General features: G+C 33.7%; 1 protein-coding gene across 5 annotated transcripts in view; it reads left to right on the forward strand.

Annotated features, from left to right (window-relative positions):
* RANBP17 (RAN binding protein 17) overlaps positions 1–15,401 on the forward strand; it is a 255,244-nt gene that overhangs the window by 60,188 nt on the left and 179,655 nt on the right. For all 5 annotated transcript variants that reach the window (XM_081035898.1, XM_081035899.1, XM_081035900.1 and 2 more), the window contains one exon: positions 419–554. In XM_081035898.1, the coding sequence (XP_080892024.1) occupies positions 419–554 (136 nt within the window). The remainder of the gene's footprint in view (positions 1–418; positions 555–15,401) is intronic.

Here is a 15,401-nt window from a genome sequence, read left to right on the forward strand (position 1 = left end):
AAAGCCCCAAACTACATGCTCAATATTATTCTTTATTGCTATAATTTTATATATGCATAGATATACCTGTGTATATTATATTCATAATAACTGTAGATACTTACAGCTATGTATATTATATATTTATATATGTCGTGTATTTATATATAATCTTTTTGTAAAATCAGTGTATGTGTAGGCTTGTATGCATGTATATGTGTATGTATGTCTTAGGACAAAAGACTGGAAGGAATTAGACCAAATTGTAGTATCTCTTAATGGTAGGATTTTAATGCTTTTTAAAATATTTTTTATAAGCTTTTATATTTTGTCACTTTTTACAGTAATTATATATGTTGCATTACATTGACAGTGAATGTTTCAATGTTGTTTTTTGAAGAATTTTTACTGAAGCTTTTTTTCTTTCCTTCATGAAAAGAGTTTTTCAGCTTATATCTTTAATGGATACCGGATTGCCTCAGTGTTCTAATGAGAAAATAGAGCTCGCAATTCTCTGGTTCTTGGATCAGTTTCGTAAAACATATGTTGGTGATCAACTTCAAAGAACCTCAAAGGTAGGTTTTTACTAGAGATTAAAAAATGTTATTGAAGATAAAGAAAGATGTTTACATAACAGCTTTGAGCTGAATGATATATTTATGCAATTTCTGCATAAGAAATGTGATTAATCAATTGAAATCAATTAATTGGTATTGAAGGCAATGTAAAATTAATTTGCTCTTTTTATGCCTACATTTACCATTTTCTTTGACGATTGATTGCAGAGTTAGTGAATGTTTTTATGTGGCTAGTCATTAAATAGTAAAGATTATTTTAAACACTTGAATGGATTTTGCCTTATTGTATTGTAGTTCAAGGTTTAAAACATAAGATTTACTCTTTTAGTAATTCTGGGTTTTTTCTGGACACTTATTTATTTATTTATTTATGTGGTTTCCAGTATATTTTTCACTCATCCCCCGGCATTTTTACATGATATATTGTGATGATTAAAAGAGTCAGACATATCTTTGAGAGGCTACAGTTAAATCACGTTAATGTGGTGAACTCTTGTCCTGTGATAATTGAAAGACATTACCATCAGGATATTTAGCTGAATTGGTCCTGAGGCATGATGGGGGATTATTGAGGGCATGTAGGGGACCCCTCACCCAGGTCTTAATAGTACTTATGACCCAGAATAGGACCTATGAGATTTCTTCTTCTTCTTGGAAGAGTAACTCTTTCCAAATCCTTCTCTGTAACAAGTCCCGAGAATATTCTTACCTCCTTTGGATTTATAGTTTGTATTAGTAATCTTGAAGTATTTCTTATTTGAAAAGTCTAGAAAAAAACTTTCTATATTGAACTGAGCTTTATTTTTTTCCTGGGAAATTTAGCTCGACCTCCAGTTCATTTATGATTTTCTGTTAATAATAATTGTAAAGTTGTGTGAAAAATTATTTGTTCGATTTTGTTAAGATCATCCTTTAGTTTATTTCAGGTAGTTTTGTGGGGGTTTTTTTTTTGTTTCTTTTTTGTTTTTTGCTTTTTAAACGATAGCTTGATGCTTTCTTTGTCAAATATATTGTGATGTTTTATTGCCATTTAGGATTAACATCAATAAAATTTTCTTAGAATTTAGCTGCTATTGAATGAGACCATTAGAAAGAAAAAGGAGTGGCAAGGAATAAATGTGTTAGGTTGGCACCGAGACAAATTAGAATCAGACAAAGTTACATGGTATGAAATTTATATTGGGTACCTCTTTTAGAATCCTAGGTGTGTTACTTAAAGGTTGAGTTATGATTCTTTTATTTTAAATGTACCCAGGGAGTTTGTTATTGCTTTTGCAAAAGCGAATATTCCTGAAACATTATGAATTCAATATCCATTTGGTCTGGGTCTTAAATCAGAACTGTATAATATGGAGTAGAAAAGTCTTCAAATGTTGTGTTTAAGTCTTTGGAAAGAAATATGTAAAGTAAGAGTAGTTCTTTTAGGGTAGTGGGATTTGGGAAACACACACACACACACACACACACACACAGTATCTTAATATAAGGTCATTGTGAGAAAAGTGAATTATAGAAAATCAGTTTTTCTTTTTTGAAAAAGCTTACATATTGGGAAAAGAATAAATACATTATCAGACAGGTGTTGATTCTTTTATCAAAATTTGAACATTTTTGGTGTATGTATCTTACCGTATTTTCAGAGTTTACGCCTAAGATGATGTTATTTCTAAGACTTTTCTACTACATTATCCCAAAGTGAAGCCAGTGCTTTCCGCTTTTCTTTTTCTCTGGCTAGTTTTCCAATCTGCTTTTATAGGAACTGTTTTTGGGGGTCCTTAATATGTACCCTGGCACTCTTCTGGGACCTTTTCACATTCTCTCTAGTCCTTAGAAAGGCCCGAGAGGTTGGTATTATTGTTCCCATTTACAAATGAAAGAACAAACTGTCTAAGACATAAGTTCTCTACATACTTTTTTCTGGCAACCAACTAAGGAAGACTAGATGGAAAATATTTTTTGATTAATGTATTGTCACATTGCAAATTATAGCAGAAAAGGGGAGAGTGTGGATAATAGTAAGAGAATAATGTTTAGTGTGCACTTATTTTGTCTTAGGAACTGTACTCTTAAGCACAATCTCATTGGAGTGGGTCAGATAGAGTACAATTTACAAGGTTCTTCCCCCTTTTTTCTACGTATGTCACCGGTTTCATGCTTCATGTACTCTTAAGCACAATCTCATTGGAGTGGGTCAGATAGAGTATAATTTACAAGGTTCTTCCCACTTTTTTCTACGTATGTCACCGGTTTCATGCTTCATTACTCCATGCTTGTACTACATACTTCATGTGTGCTAAAACTTTCTGCTCCTTTAAAAGTCTGCGTTCTGTGTCAGTTCTGGACCTTTGAACAAAATATTTTCTCTGCCTAGAACCTATTTCTTTTAAATCCATTTTCCATCTCCCTGCCTTACTCTGCTAACTCCTACTTACTTTTCACATCAGACACCCCATCTTTTAGGGTACCTCTCTTAACTTAAATTCTGGGAGAGTTTCTTTTCTCCATATTCTATATAGCACCCTGTTTCCTATTTTAGCATTGCACCTTGCATTGTAAGTATTTGTTAACAAAACATATATAAACCGTAATTTGGGTTAGGACTGTTTTTTTGCTGTCATCTTGGAGTGCCTGGCATATTGCTTGTATGCTTTCTACTAGATAATGGTTGAATGTATATATTCAGTAGAATTCCATAGGAATTGGGTCTAGACCTCATGTATAATACTTTGAGGTAATAAAGGATATGTTCTTGAGTTGGGAAATAATGCTGACTTTAGTGAAATTGTTTGGCAGTTTGAAATAAGACATACTATTAAGCATTTTGAAAAGTTTATAGAAGCCTGCATGTGCAAAATAATATAATTTATAGAAATAAGTGTTTCAGGAACCAAGGTGGAATCATTGAAGAGTCCTAACTGATATGCAGAATAGAAGTATGTCTTATAAGGGAGAAAGAAGAATCATAAGGTATTGTAGGCTTTCATTGAACAGGTAGTCTGTGCTGAAGAGTATGTGTAGCACTTGACGAACATCGAATTTTTTCTCACCAGAACTCCCTGAAAATAGTTATTTTTATTAACTCCTACCCCACCTCTTTTTACATAAAAATAGTTAATTGCAATAGTCAATTAATGTGTTTGTTTTGTTTTGTTTTGTTTGAACCCAGGATACCTGATAACAGAGCCTATGCTATTAACCACTTTGCTACATTGTCTCCTGTTGGGTCTTTAACTAGGGTACTGAATGGACCCTTCACATTCAACAGGTTCAAGAAACCCTTTCCTATTTTGAGGAAGATTGACTTTGAACCCAAAATTACCACTTTATTCTTACTTCTTATATCTAATCTGTCACCTGATCTTGCTGATACTCTTTTCTAAATATCTGTCAGTTCCACTCCTTTCTCAATCACTTTCCTTTTTATCCTTATTGTTACTACTGGTCATTTCTCACTGGATTTCAAAAGTCTTCTAATTGTCCTCTTTGTTTCCATTTTGCCTTCCCCCTCCAGTCCATTTTCCATACTGCCACCAGAGTAATCTTTTCTTCAGTAGAAAACCAGAGAGAGTAATATAATGAACACTCATATACCCATCATCCAGCTTTGTCAAATATAAATGCTTTGCCATATTTGCTTCAGATCTGTATATTTTAAAATTAAACATTAATGACCTGTCGTTGCTCTGATTCTGTTCTTCTCACTTCTTGCCCAAAAGTAACCACTATCCAAAATTTAATGTTATTTGCATGCATGGTTTTATTTTCCCACATTTTATTTTATAAATATAAGGTAATACTAGACTTTATAGAAAATTATTGATCAACATTGTTTTTGAGATTTATCCATGATACATGTAATTCTAATTTATTCTAATTGTTGAATTGTATTACAGTATGTTACCGTGCATTATGTATTTATTTTTTTCTGTTAGTATATGTTAGGTTTCCAGTTTTAAAGTTTACAAAATAATACTACAGTAAATATTCTAATATATTTTTCTTCATGCATATGTATGAGTTTCTTGAAGGTGAATATTAGGAGTGGAATTGCTGGGCTGTGCAAAATATATATATATATATATATATATATATATATATATATATATATATATATATATATATTTAGCTTTACAAGATATTATCAGGTTGCCCTCCTAAGTCTTATAATAGTTTGTTCTCCCTCCTCCAGCAGAGTAGGTATGTGTTGCTGTATATTGTCATAATACTTGCCTTTGTCAGACTTTAAATTTTTCCAATCTTTAGGAAACACACTTCTTTCTGTGTCATTTATCTGCTTAAAATTCTTATTTGTTTCCCATTATTAACAAAATAAACTCCTTCTTATGGTCAAACTTTGCTCCCTTTGCCACCTTTTCTTTTTACACTGCATTCCACACTGTGACATGATTTGTATGTGCTGCTGCCTCTTTCCCTCTTCCCTATGTCTACTCATTATCCACTGAGTATTAATAAGTAACTGCTACATATTAAGACCAGGGATATAAAGGCAAATGGGATGGTCCATCTCCCCAGTTAAGTTTTCAGTTATAGAGCAAGTGAAGAAAAAACTATAAAATTTACCCACTTATACATTAAGACAGTATATAAAAAAAAGACCAAGTATTAAATAAGTGCTGCTGGGACATTTGATTATCTGTATATAAAAATTAGGCTTATTACTTCACAGCAAACAAAAATCCCATCCAAGTAAATTAGAGAACACAGTATGAAAAGCAGGAGATTATGATTTAGGGATAGGGAATGATTTTTTTAAGACATGAAAGCCCCAACTGTAAATCCAAAGGTTGTTAAAAGTAAGAACTGGATCAAAGGACACAATAAACAAAGTAAAAAGACAAACTGGACACAGGGTTAGACATTTGCAATACATATAACTTAAAGAGAATCAATATTCAGTTATAGAAACAATTTCTATGAATCAATAACAGAAAAACGCCCCATAGAAAAATGGGCAAAAGATACAAATAAACAGTTTACAGAAGAGGAAATAGCAGTTGCCAGTAAACATGAGAAGATGTTCATCCTTTCATGGATTCAGGGGAAGGCAAATTAAAGGTGCAGCGAGATACCATATCATACCTATCAGCTAGAGACAATTAAAAAGTCTGATGAAAGTAAGTATTTGTGAGCAAGTGAAATAGCAAAAAATTGAGCAACCACCCAGAAAGGAACTAAAAATATATATAGTGAAATATATATATTGTGAAATATATAGTGAAAATATAGTGAAAAATATATAGAGAGAAATATATACATAGTGAAAAAAATCATTAACATTATTAAAATGTTACACTAAAAAAATATTTACTTAGTGTAAAAGAAAGCAGTACAGGAAAACTAAAGGAACAAAAAATACATGAGACATTCAAAAAAAAGTAAAATGGCTGACATAGACTCAACAATAGCAATAATAACATTAAGTTTAAAATGAATTATACAATCCAACCAATAGGTGGAGAATGTTAGACTGGATTTAAAAAATAAAAGGCAGGGGAAAAAATGTCCAACATGCTACCTACAGAACACACATTTTAAATTCAAAGATACAGATAGATTGAAACTAAAAGGATGGCAAAAGATACACAGTCAGCAACCATAAAAAAGCTGGAATGGCTATACTAATATGAGAGAAAATAGCCTTTCAAACAAAAACATATCACTAGGGATAAAGAAGGACATTTTATAATAATAGTCAAACTTTTGAAGAAGATAACAACAGTTGTAAACATGTATGTACCAAACCAAACAACTGGGGCCCCAAATGCATGAAGCAAAACTGACAGAAATAACAGCAGTAACAGTTGAAGACTGATGCCCTAATTTTTACATTAATGGACAGAACAACTAAGCAGAGGATATAAGGTAGGAATAGACTTTAACAACACTGTAAGCCAACCAGACCACAGACAGCTATAGAACACTTTACCCAACAACAGCAAAATTTACATTGTTCTTGAGTACACACAGAACATTGTCCAGGATAGGTCATGTGTTTGACCATAAAACAAAACTGAATAAAAGGATCGAAATCATGCAAAGTGTGTTCTCCAACCATAATGTAACGAATGGAAATCAATAACAAAGAAATTTGGGAAACTTAAATATGTGGAAATTAACACAATTCTAAATAACCAATGAGTCAAAGAAGAAATCAGAAGGGAAATTAGGAAATACTTTGAGGTGAAAGAAAGTGAAGACACAACATACCAAAACTTATCAGATTCAACTGAAGGAGTACTTAGGAGTAAATAGATAGCTGTAAACACCTACATTAAAAGAGAAGCCGCATGTTAAATACGTAGACTAAGCTTCCATCTTAACACATTGGAAAATAAGAAGAAACTAAACCTAAAACAAGTAGCCAGAAGGCTATAATAAAGATTAGTGTAGAAGTCAATGAAATAGAAATTTAAACAATAGCAAAAATCGATCCAAACTTGGTTCTTTGTAAAGATAAACAAAATTGACAAACCTTTAGCTAAAGTGACAAAAAGAAAACTCAAAAGTACTAAAATCAGGAATGAAGTAGGGGACATTACTATTGACCTTATAGAAATAAAAAGGATTATAATGGAATACTATGAACAGTTGAATCCCAGTAAGATACATAATTTAGATGAAACGGACAAAGTTCTAGAAAGACATACACTACGGAAACTGGTTCAAGAACTTAATAGAAATCTGAACAGACGTACAACTAAAGAGATTGAATTAGTTATCAAAGATAACCCACAAAGAAGAGCCCAGGCCCAGATGGCTTCCCTCATGAACTCTACCAAACATTCAGAGAATTAATACCAATTCTTCATAAATGCTTCCGAAAAGTAGAAAATGAGAGAACACTTCCCAACTTGTTTTATGAGGCCAGTTTACTCTTCCTACAGAACCATACAAATACATCACAAAAAAGAAAACTACTCACCAATATCTGCTATGAATAGATGCAAAAAAAAAGAAAAAGAAAATACGAGCAAACTGAATCCAACAACTTATAAATACTTTGCCTTGTGATCGGGAGCAAGACAAGGATGTTTCTTTACTTGTGTTGAACATTGTACTAGAGGTTCTGGTCAAGGAAATTAGGCAATAAAGTGAAACAAAAGGCACCCAGATTGGAAGGGAGAAAGTAAAACTATCTCTGTTCACACATGAGATGTTCTTGTATATAGGAAATCCTAAGAATCCACTTAAAAACTATTAGAACTAGTAAATATCAGTTAGTTTGCAGGATAGAAGATCAATATAAAAATCAATTGAATTTTTATACACTTGAAGTAACCAGCCTGAAAATTAAGTGAATAAAACAGCATTTACAATAGTATTAAAAAGAATTACATACTTAGGAATAAATTTAACAAAAGCGCAAACCTTATATAAACTGAAAACTAAAAAACATTGTTGGAACAAAGTAAAGAAATGTAATGAATGGAAAGATATCCCATGGTCATGAATTAGAAGACTCAATATTATTACTATGGCAATATTCCCCCACCCACCCCCGCCCCAAGTTGATCTACAGTTCAACATAAGCTCTATCAAAATCTTAGCTGTGTTCTTTGCAGGGATTGAGAAGCTTATTCTAAGATTCATATGTAAATTTGAAGTACTAAGAATAGCCCAAAAAATACTGAAAAAGAAGAGCACCAGTAATTTCCAAACTCGCTGCAAAGCAACGATCATGAAGACAGTGTGGTGCTGTCACAAGGGTAGACATATAGGCCAGGGAAATAGAATTGAGAGTCCAGGTGGAAAACCTCATGTTCACAGTCAGTTTATTTTCACAATATAATCCAAGGGTGAAAGAGTGGTCTTTTCAACAAATGATGCCGGGAGAACAGGATGTCCACATGCAAAAGAATGAAGCTGAACCCCTATCTCCCACCATATACAGAAAGTAAGTCAAAATGAAAAGGACCTAAATGTAATAGTTAAAATTATGAAACTCTTAGAAGAAAATAACAGAGTAAATCTTTATGACTTTGGATGGGGCAATAGTTTCTTAGATACTACACCAAAAGCAGAAGCAACCAAAGGAAAAAATAGATAAATGGGACTTCATCAAAATGAATAACTTTGTGCTTCAAAGGACATCATCAAGAAAATAAAAATGCAACCCACAGAATGAGAGAAAATATGTGCAAATCATTTATCTGATAAGGGACTTGCATCTAAAATATATAAAGAGCTCTTCAAACTCAATAAAAGATAACTCAATTTAAAAGTGGGAAAAGAATTTGAATGGACATTTCTCCAAAGACACACAAATGGCCAATAAGCACATGAGAAGATGTTTAACAACACTATAATTCATGGAAAATTAAATCACTGTAATTCAGTGAAATTCATGTCAATACTATAATGAGATACCACTTCACATCCCTAGGAGGGATTTAATCATAAAGATAGATAATAACAAATATTGGTGAGGATGTGGAGAAGTTGGACCTTCGTACACTGCTGGTGGGAATGTGACATGGTGCAAACAGTTTGGTAAACTGTCCAGCAGTTCTTCAAAAAGTTAAACATAGAGATACCATAAAATCCAGCAATTCCACTCCTATGAATATACCCAAGAGAAATGAAAACACACATCCACATAAAAACATTACACAGCTGTTAACAGAATCATTATTCCTAATAGCCATAAAGTAGAAAAAAATCCAAATGTCCATCAACTGAAGAATGGATAAATAAAATGTGGGCTATACCAAAATGGGATATTAGTTCAGTCATCAAAAGGAATGGAGTATGGATACATGCTACAATTTTAATGATTCTTGAAATCATAATGCTAAATGAAAGAAGACAGCTACAAAAGAACAAATATTGTAAGATTCCATTTATGTGAAATTTCCAGAAAAGGCAAATCTATGAAAACGGAAAGTAAATTATTGGTTGCCTAGGAAGGGTATCTTTTTTGTGGTGTTGAAAATATCCTGAAACAGACTGTGATGATGGCTGTAAATACCTGTTGATACACTAGAAACCACTGAATTGTATACTTGAAACATCCGAATTGCGTAGTAGGTAAATGTCTCGCTTATTACCAAAATAAGACAAAAACTCACTTTTAAAACAGGGAAAAGATTTTAAAAAGCACATCAAAAGAAGATATCTAAATGGCCAATAACCACATAAAAAGATGCTCAACATTGTTGATCATCAGTGAAATCAAATTAAATACCAATATACACCTGCCAAACTGGCTAAAAATGAAAAAGATTGATAAAACCAACCTTTGGTGATGGTGTGGAATACAGGAAACTATCATACGTTGCTAGTACGGGGTGTCAATTGATGAAACCATTTTGGAACACTATTTGGTGATATCTACTAAAACGGAACATAGCTTATCCTATAATTCATCAGTTTCATTCTTAGGTATAAACCCAGAAGAAATGAGTATATATCCACCAAGTGACATGTACGAGAGAGTTCATAGTAGCTTCATTGATAACATCCAAGAACTGGAAACCCGTGTCTGTCAAGAGTCAAATGGGTAGATGTTACCGTACAGTCGGTCATACAATGTAATACTGCACAGCAGGAAAAGAAAAAACATTTTGCTACATGCACAAATTTGGGTGAATTTATGATAATCAACTTAGCCATGATGATAAATGAAAAAGTTAGACACAAAGTGTATGTACTTTATGATTCTACTTAACAATTCACAGTCAAAACTAATTTATGGTGATAGAAGTCAGAATGGTGGTTACCTTTGGGAAGAGTGAATATATTGACTGGAAAAGTTGAGCAAGGTAGCCTTCTGGGGAGCTGTAAATATTTTTATCTTGATGGGAGTGACATGAGTGCATGCATATGTAAAAATTCACTGAGCTTATTATGATTTAAGCACTTTAGTGTATGTATGTTATACCTCAATAAAATTTTTTCACAAGAGATTATTCATAGAAGCCTGATACGTAATTGTGAGAACAAAAGGAAACTTGTCCATTAGCAGGGCAATGGATAAATAAATTTTTGTAGAGACGTACAGTGGGATTCTGTACAGCAATGAAAACAATCATTCATTTTTGAATAAATAAAAAAGCCCTCCATATTTTATTTAAGAAGTTGTAGAAGGATATATATGTAATATGATACTCCCTATATCAAATATGTTAACATTATATGTTCATGAACTCTATATAAAAATGTAAAACTTTGCATGGCATTGGTAAACCCTGAATTCAGGATGGTGATTATCTCTTGTTGAGCAGATGTATGGAGTTAGGTAAAAAGGCACAAGAGACTTCAGCTGTAATGTCTTATTTCTTGGTCTGCATGGTGGTTTTGCACGGGTGTTGACTGTTATTATAATTTGTTCCTTTTTTTATATTTGAGAGTTTTAACCTATAAAACAAATGATTGTAAGCACTCCAGTTAAACATAGCAAGTCTAATATTTACGTTTAGCCTCTGTAACTTAAAAACCTATTGTAATGACTGTAAAGTAATAAAAATACATATTCTTACAAGGAAAAAATGGGAGAGATGCTAAACAGTGAGACATTTGAAGCTAGCAACCAGATGCCTAAGTTGTATTTGTCCTAATGTACCTGAGAGCTGAACCTTAAATGCTTGCAGTGGAGGAAGCCAATGTTAGGGAGATGATTTGCATTAAGAAAAGCTCAGAACTCGGAGATGTTAGCTACCTTTCAAGGCGAGGGCTCAACGTATTGCTGAAAACAGGAGAACTGATTTAAAATGTGTGTCAGGATTAGTTAGATTCCCATGGCACCTGCCTACGCCAGCACGACTAGAGCCTCCTCTCCAGTTCTTGCTGGAGACAGGAAGTTTTTTTTACGGAAGTTTAAACAGCTGGGGATGAGAAAGAACCGAAAATGCTCCCAGACGTTCCTCAACTCTTGGTATCACCACTGTAAGCTGGGTGTGAAATTCCAAAGCAGGAGATTGGTGAAATGCAGTAGAAGTAAGAAAAAGAGTTTTACAGATAATGGATGTGTGGATCCCCATTTTAAAAATCAGCCTAATTTATGACCCTACAGTGAAGTTTACTGGATTACAAGCTCTTTTGAACAGTCAGTGTTGAGTGCCTCATTCTAAGAAATGAACAGACAGCTGCCAATTGCCAGCCTTGTGAAGAAAGCCTCATATGTGAAAATCAGAGAAAAACACAGACACTAGGAAATTGACGCATAACCAAACAAAATGATTTCTATTCCAACTGTGAAACAAGAACCGATAAAAAGGATAATTTAGAGAAGAACGAGCTCTTTGAAATTTAATACATGATGGCAGAAATTAAATCTTAGTAGATTTCGATGATAATATAGCACATATCACCCAGAAAGTAGGACAGAAAGTTAAAATAAAAATGGACAATAGGAGAGAAAAATAAGAAAATTAGACATTCCAGGAAGCCCAACAGTGGATTAACATGAGTTCCAGGAAGAGGAAATGAATGAATATTAGAAAATTTCTTGTAATGAAGGATAAGAGATTCCATAATGATAAGGACTGTGCAAGGGTCCAGCCAATGAAGTAAAAGAAGGTCCATATCAAGGCACATCATTGGAATTCACATCATCAGGGAGGGAAAGAGATCCTAAAAGCTTCCAGACACGTAAAACAGGTGACGTTGAAAAGACTAGGAATGAGAATTAGATTGGCATTCTCAGTTGCAACACTAGAAGTACAAGACAGTGGAACCATACCCTCGCAGTTTGGGGGGGGAAACAATGAATTCCAACTTAAAATTTTATATCCAGTCAAACTTAAACAAGACATTTTTAATCAAAGCCTCAAACTTTACTTCTCTTAAATTCATTACCCTGAAGTTGCTGGAGGCTGTGTTCCACCAAATTTAAGAGGGTAAACCCAGAAAGAAAAAGGAAAGCATGGGGTCTGAGAATCAGGAATCCAACATAGGAGAGAGGTAAAGGGAATTTGCAGCTTGATGACAGAGGGAAGCTCTAGTATGACAGCTGTGCCCAAGCATGGACAGCAACCAGTTTAGACTGGAACAGGTGAGAGGTCGTTGGGTTTTCTTTTGAGAGGAGTTGAGGGCGTTTATAGATCTTAAATAGCGTTTGAGAATCAATCTGCAATAGGCAGAAACATAGAAAATGTAGGTAAATGAAAAGTGAGTCAAACTAAATATTTGTAAAGAAAGGAAATCCAGTTATAGTCGTACTGTGTAGCTTAGTTGTGAATAATAGATGCATTATCATAAATATGTTAGGGAGTCAAAAGATAATGTCTAAAATTAAAAATCAAGAAATAGCTGTATCAGCATGTTATTTAGAAGAATGGATGAAAATAGTAAAAGAAATTGCTGAAAGAGTTGAAAGTCGGTGTACTGACTATTGGAATCAGATATGGGGAGAAGTATGTAAAGATGGCAGCTTTTTATTATTACTATTAATTTTTAAATGATGTGTATGTATAATTTTAATAGAAATAACAAATTAATTTGGACAATTGCAGTGTCATTTTATACATGCAGTGATAATGGTGAACATATGGTATCATGGGAGCACAGTGCATAGGGGTTAGTCCAGACGCTGGGAATCAGATGGCCTCTGGGAGAGGGAATTTCTGAATAGAATCCAGAGAACTAGTAGAAGCCCTGGGAAAAGGAGGAGAGTAGGATGCATGTTCTGGAAGGTAGGTGCGGAATGTGTAAAGCCTCAAAGGTTGCACATTGGAAGAAAAGCAGCATAGTTAGGGCTTGCAGTACCTCCAGTGACCATTACAGAACCTAACATTGTAAATACTCAGTAAATGTTTGTTGAATGAATGAGTATATAATTGATGTATGGAAAAGGGTTTTTTAAGAGTGCGAAGTCTGGGAAAGGAGACGCATGGCAGTCATGTGTAGCCTACCTTGTATCTAGGGCACCAGAAGCCTGCGTGAAAGGTAGCAAATTCAGGCCTGTGCAAAGTGACCAGCTTGTCATCCAACTATGTGGACTGTTTCTGAGATACATAAATCTGTTCTGGAGTTCAGTAACAGTGTAATTAGAGTACGCCAGCTTGCTCTTGAAAATGTACTAACCAAAAGTATGACTAAGAGTTAAATTATGTATGTAAATAGATCGCCAACTTAAAATATTAGGATACGATTTCAAACATTAAAACTCTTCTAAATATAGTCGCATCTTTATTAGGGTATGTCAGAATTTTTGCAGAAATTTTTTTTCTTTCCTTTTGTACCCATCAGTTGTTCCGCCAGTAAATATTACTAGAGTTTTTTTTTACCTCACGGTATGGTAGATGCCATCATTGACCACAATTATGAGTTGCTTCAGTTTATTGAGAACAGTTTTCAATATTAACATCTTTAAACTTGATGGCCATTCCTTTATTAGAAAAAGTCCATTTTAATTGTTAACCCAATTAAAATGGGGTAAGGGAGAACGCTTTTTATACACATACATACACGTATATTTTAGCGTCTGAATATTTACCAGAGGTTGGAAGTTTTGGACTGAGTTCTTGAATACTTTTATTTATTCAAGCCAGTCCTACCATAAACATCAGTTTTGCTTTGGTCGGTTACAAAATCTCACCAATAAGTGAAATTCCAAATGTTTTTAGTCTTGAGAACGTATTTTCCTTAAAAAATAGATCTACAAAGAATTATTTAATCAACAACACTGATAAACTACAGTATTAATAGAAGTCGGAATTTTGGCCTCTTAAACTAAGGCACCAGAAATTGAGAAAGTAAGTTTCCTTTCCCTCCTAGGATTTAAAATTTTAAATTTAAATTTTTAAATAGTCTTAGAGATTTTCTCTTTCTTAACTCCCTGTGTTGACATCCTGTCCAGTCAGCCACCACTAGGGATTTCATCCTCTAAAATGACCTGTATCTCTTCTTCATCACCATACACACAGCAATACACACACACACACACACACACACACACACACACACACACAGCAACACACATAGCAACACACACCCTACCTTACAAATTTGCTTTCATTCCAAATACCCAGCATCTGCCAGATGTCAAAAGGAAAGCATTCCAATTAATGTATGAATGAATTCTAAAAAGGATTTGCCTTTTCTAAAGAAGGTATTTATTAATGCCAAAGAATTTCAAATGGTATTACAAAAGAAAATCAGTAAAAAAATCAGGCTATGTTGAGGTAGCTACTTAGATCCGGGCACTATATAAGGTCTGAGAGTTAGTTTCCTACTTTTCTTTTTTCTTTTTTCTCTTGCCTTCATCCTCCTGAATCTAGCTATTTCCCAAAATTTTTCATATTGCTTTTCAGGAAGGTTCTCAAAGCATTGAGAAGGTTGTGAAGCCAGAGGGAGTGAAGGCAGCAGAGTAATTTATAAACAGGTTGACCACACATTTAGATTTGCTTAGCTTCATCTTGGTTCACACTCATCCTGGCATAACTGATGGTTAATCACTACACCTTTCATTCTCAAAAGTGTCGCTGTTTGGATAATAAATTTATGGTCACCTTATGTATAAGTCACTTATTTATAAATAGGACATTGTAGTAAGTCATAAATGAGAAATAATTTTGTTAAGGCTAAGCAAGTCATCCTTTTTTTTATGACTCTGGCTCTCCATACCTGAGTAAAAGCCTTGTTTATAAACATCATGAGCTAGTGATATATATTAGCACATTGTATCCTTGTAATTCTGTGCAATAACTTGGAATTTGCATTAAGATAATAAGTGCCCATTGATATATTTTCAAGTTATTCAAAATAGAAATGGAAACACTTCAACTTCCAAGCATCATCTTTGTGTATAGATTTCTAAATTTTTTTGTATAATTACCTGTTGTCCAGCTTTTCTCCTCCTGATGAGTACACACATGAAGCAGC

This window comes from Rhinolophus hipposideros, assembly GCF_964194185.1.
Source record: "Rhinolophus hipposideros genome assembly, chromosome: 23".
In the NCBI taxonomy this organism is placed as follows: Eukaryota; Metazoa; Chordata; class Mammalia; order Chiroptera; family Rhinolophidae; genus Rhinolophus; species Rhinolophus hipposideros.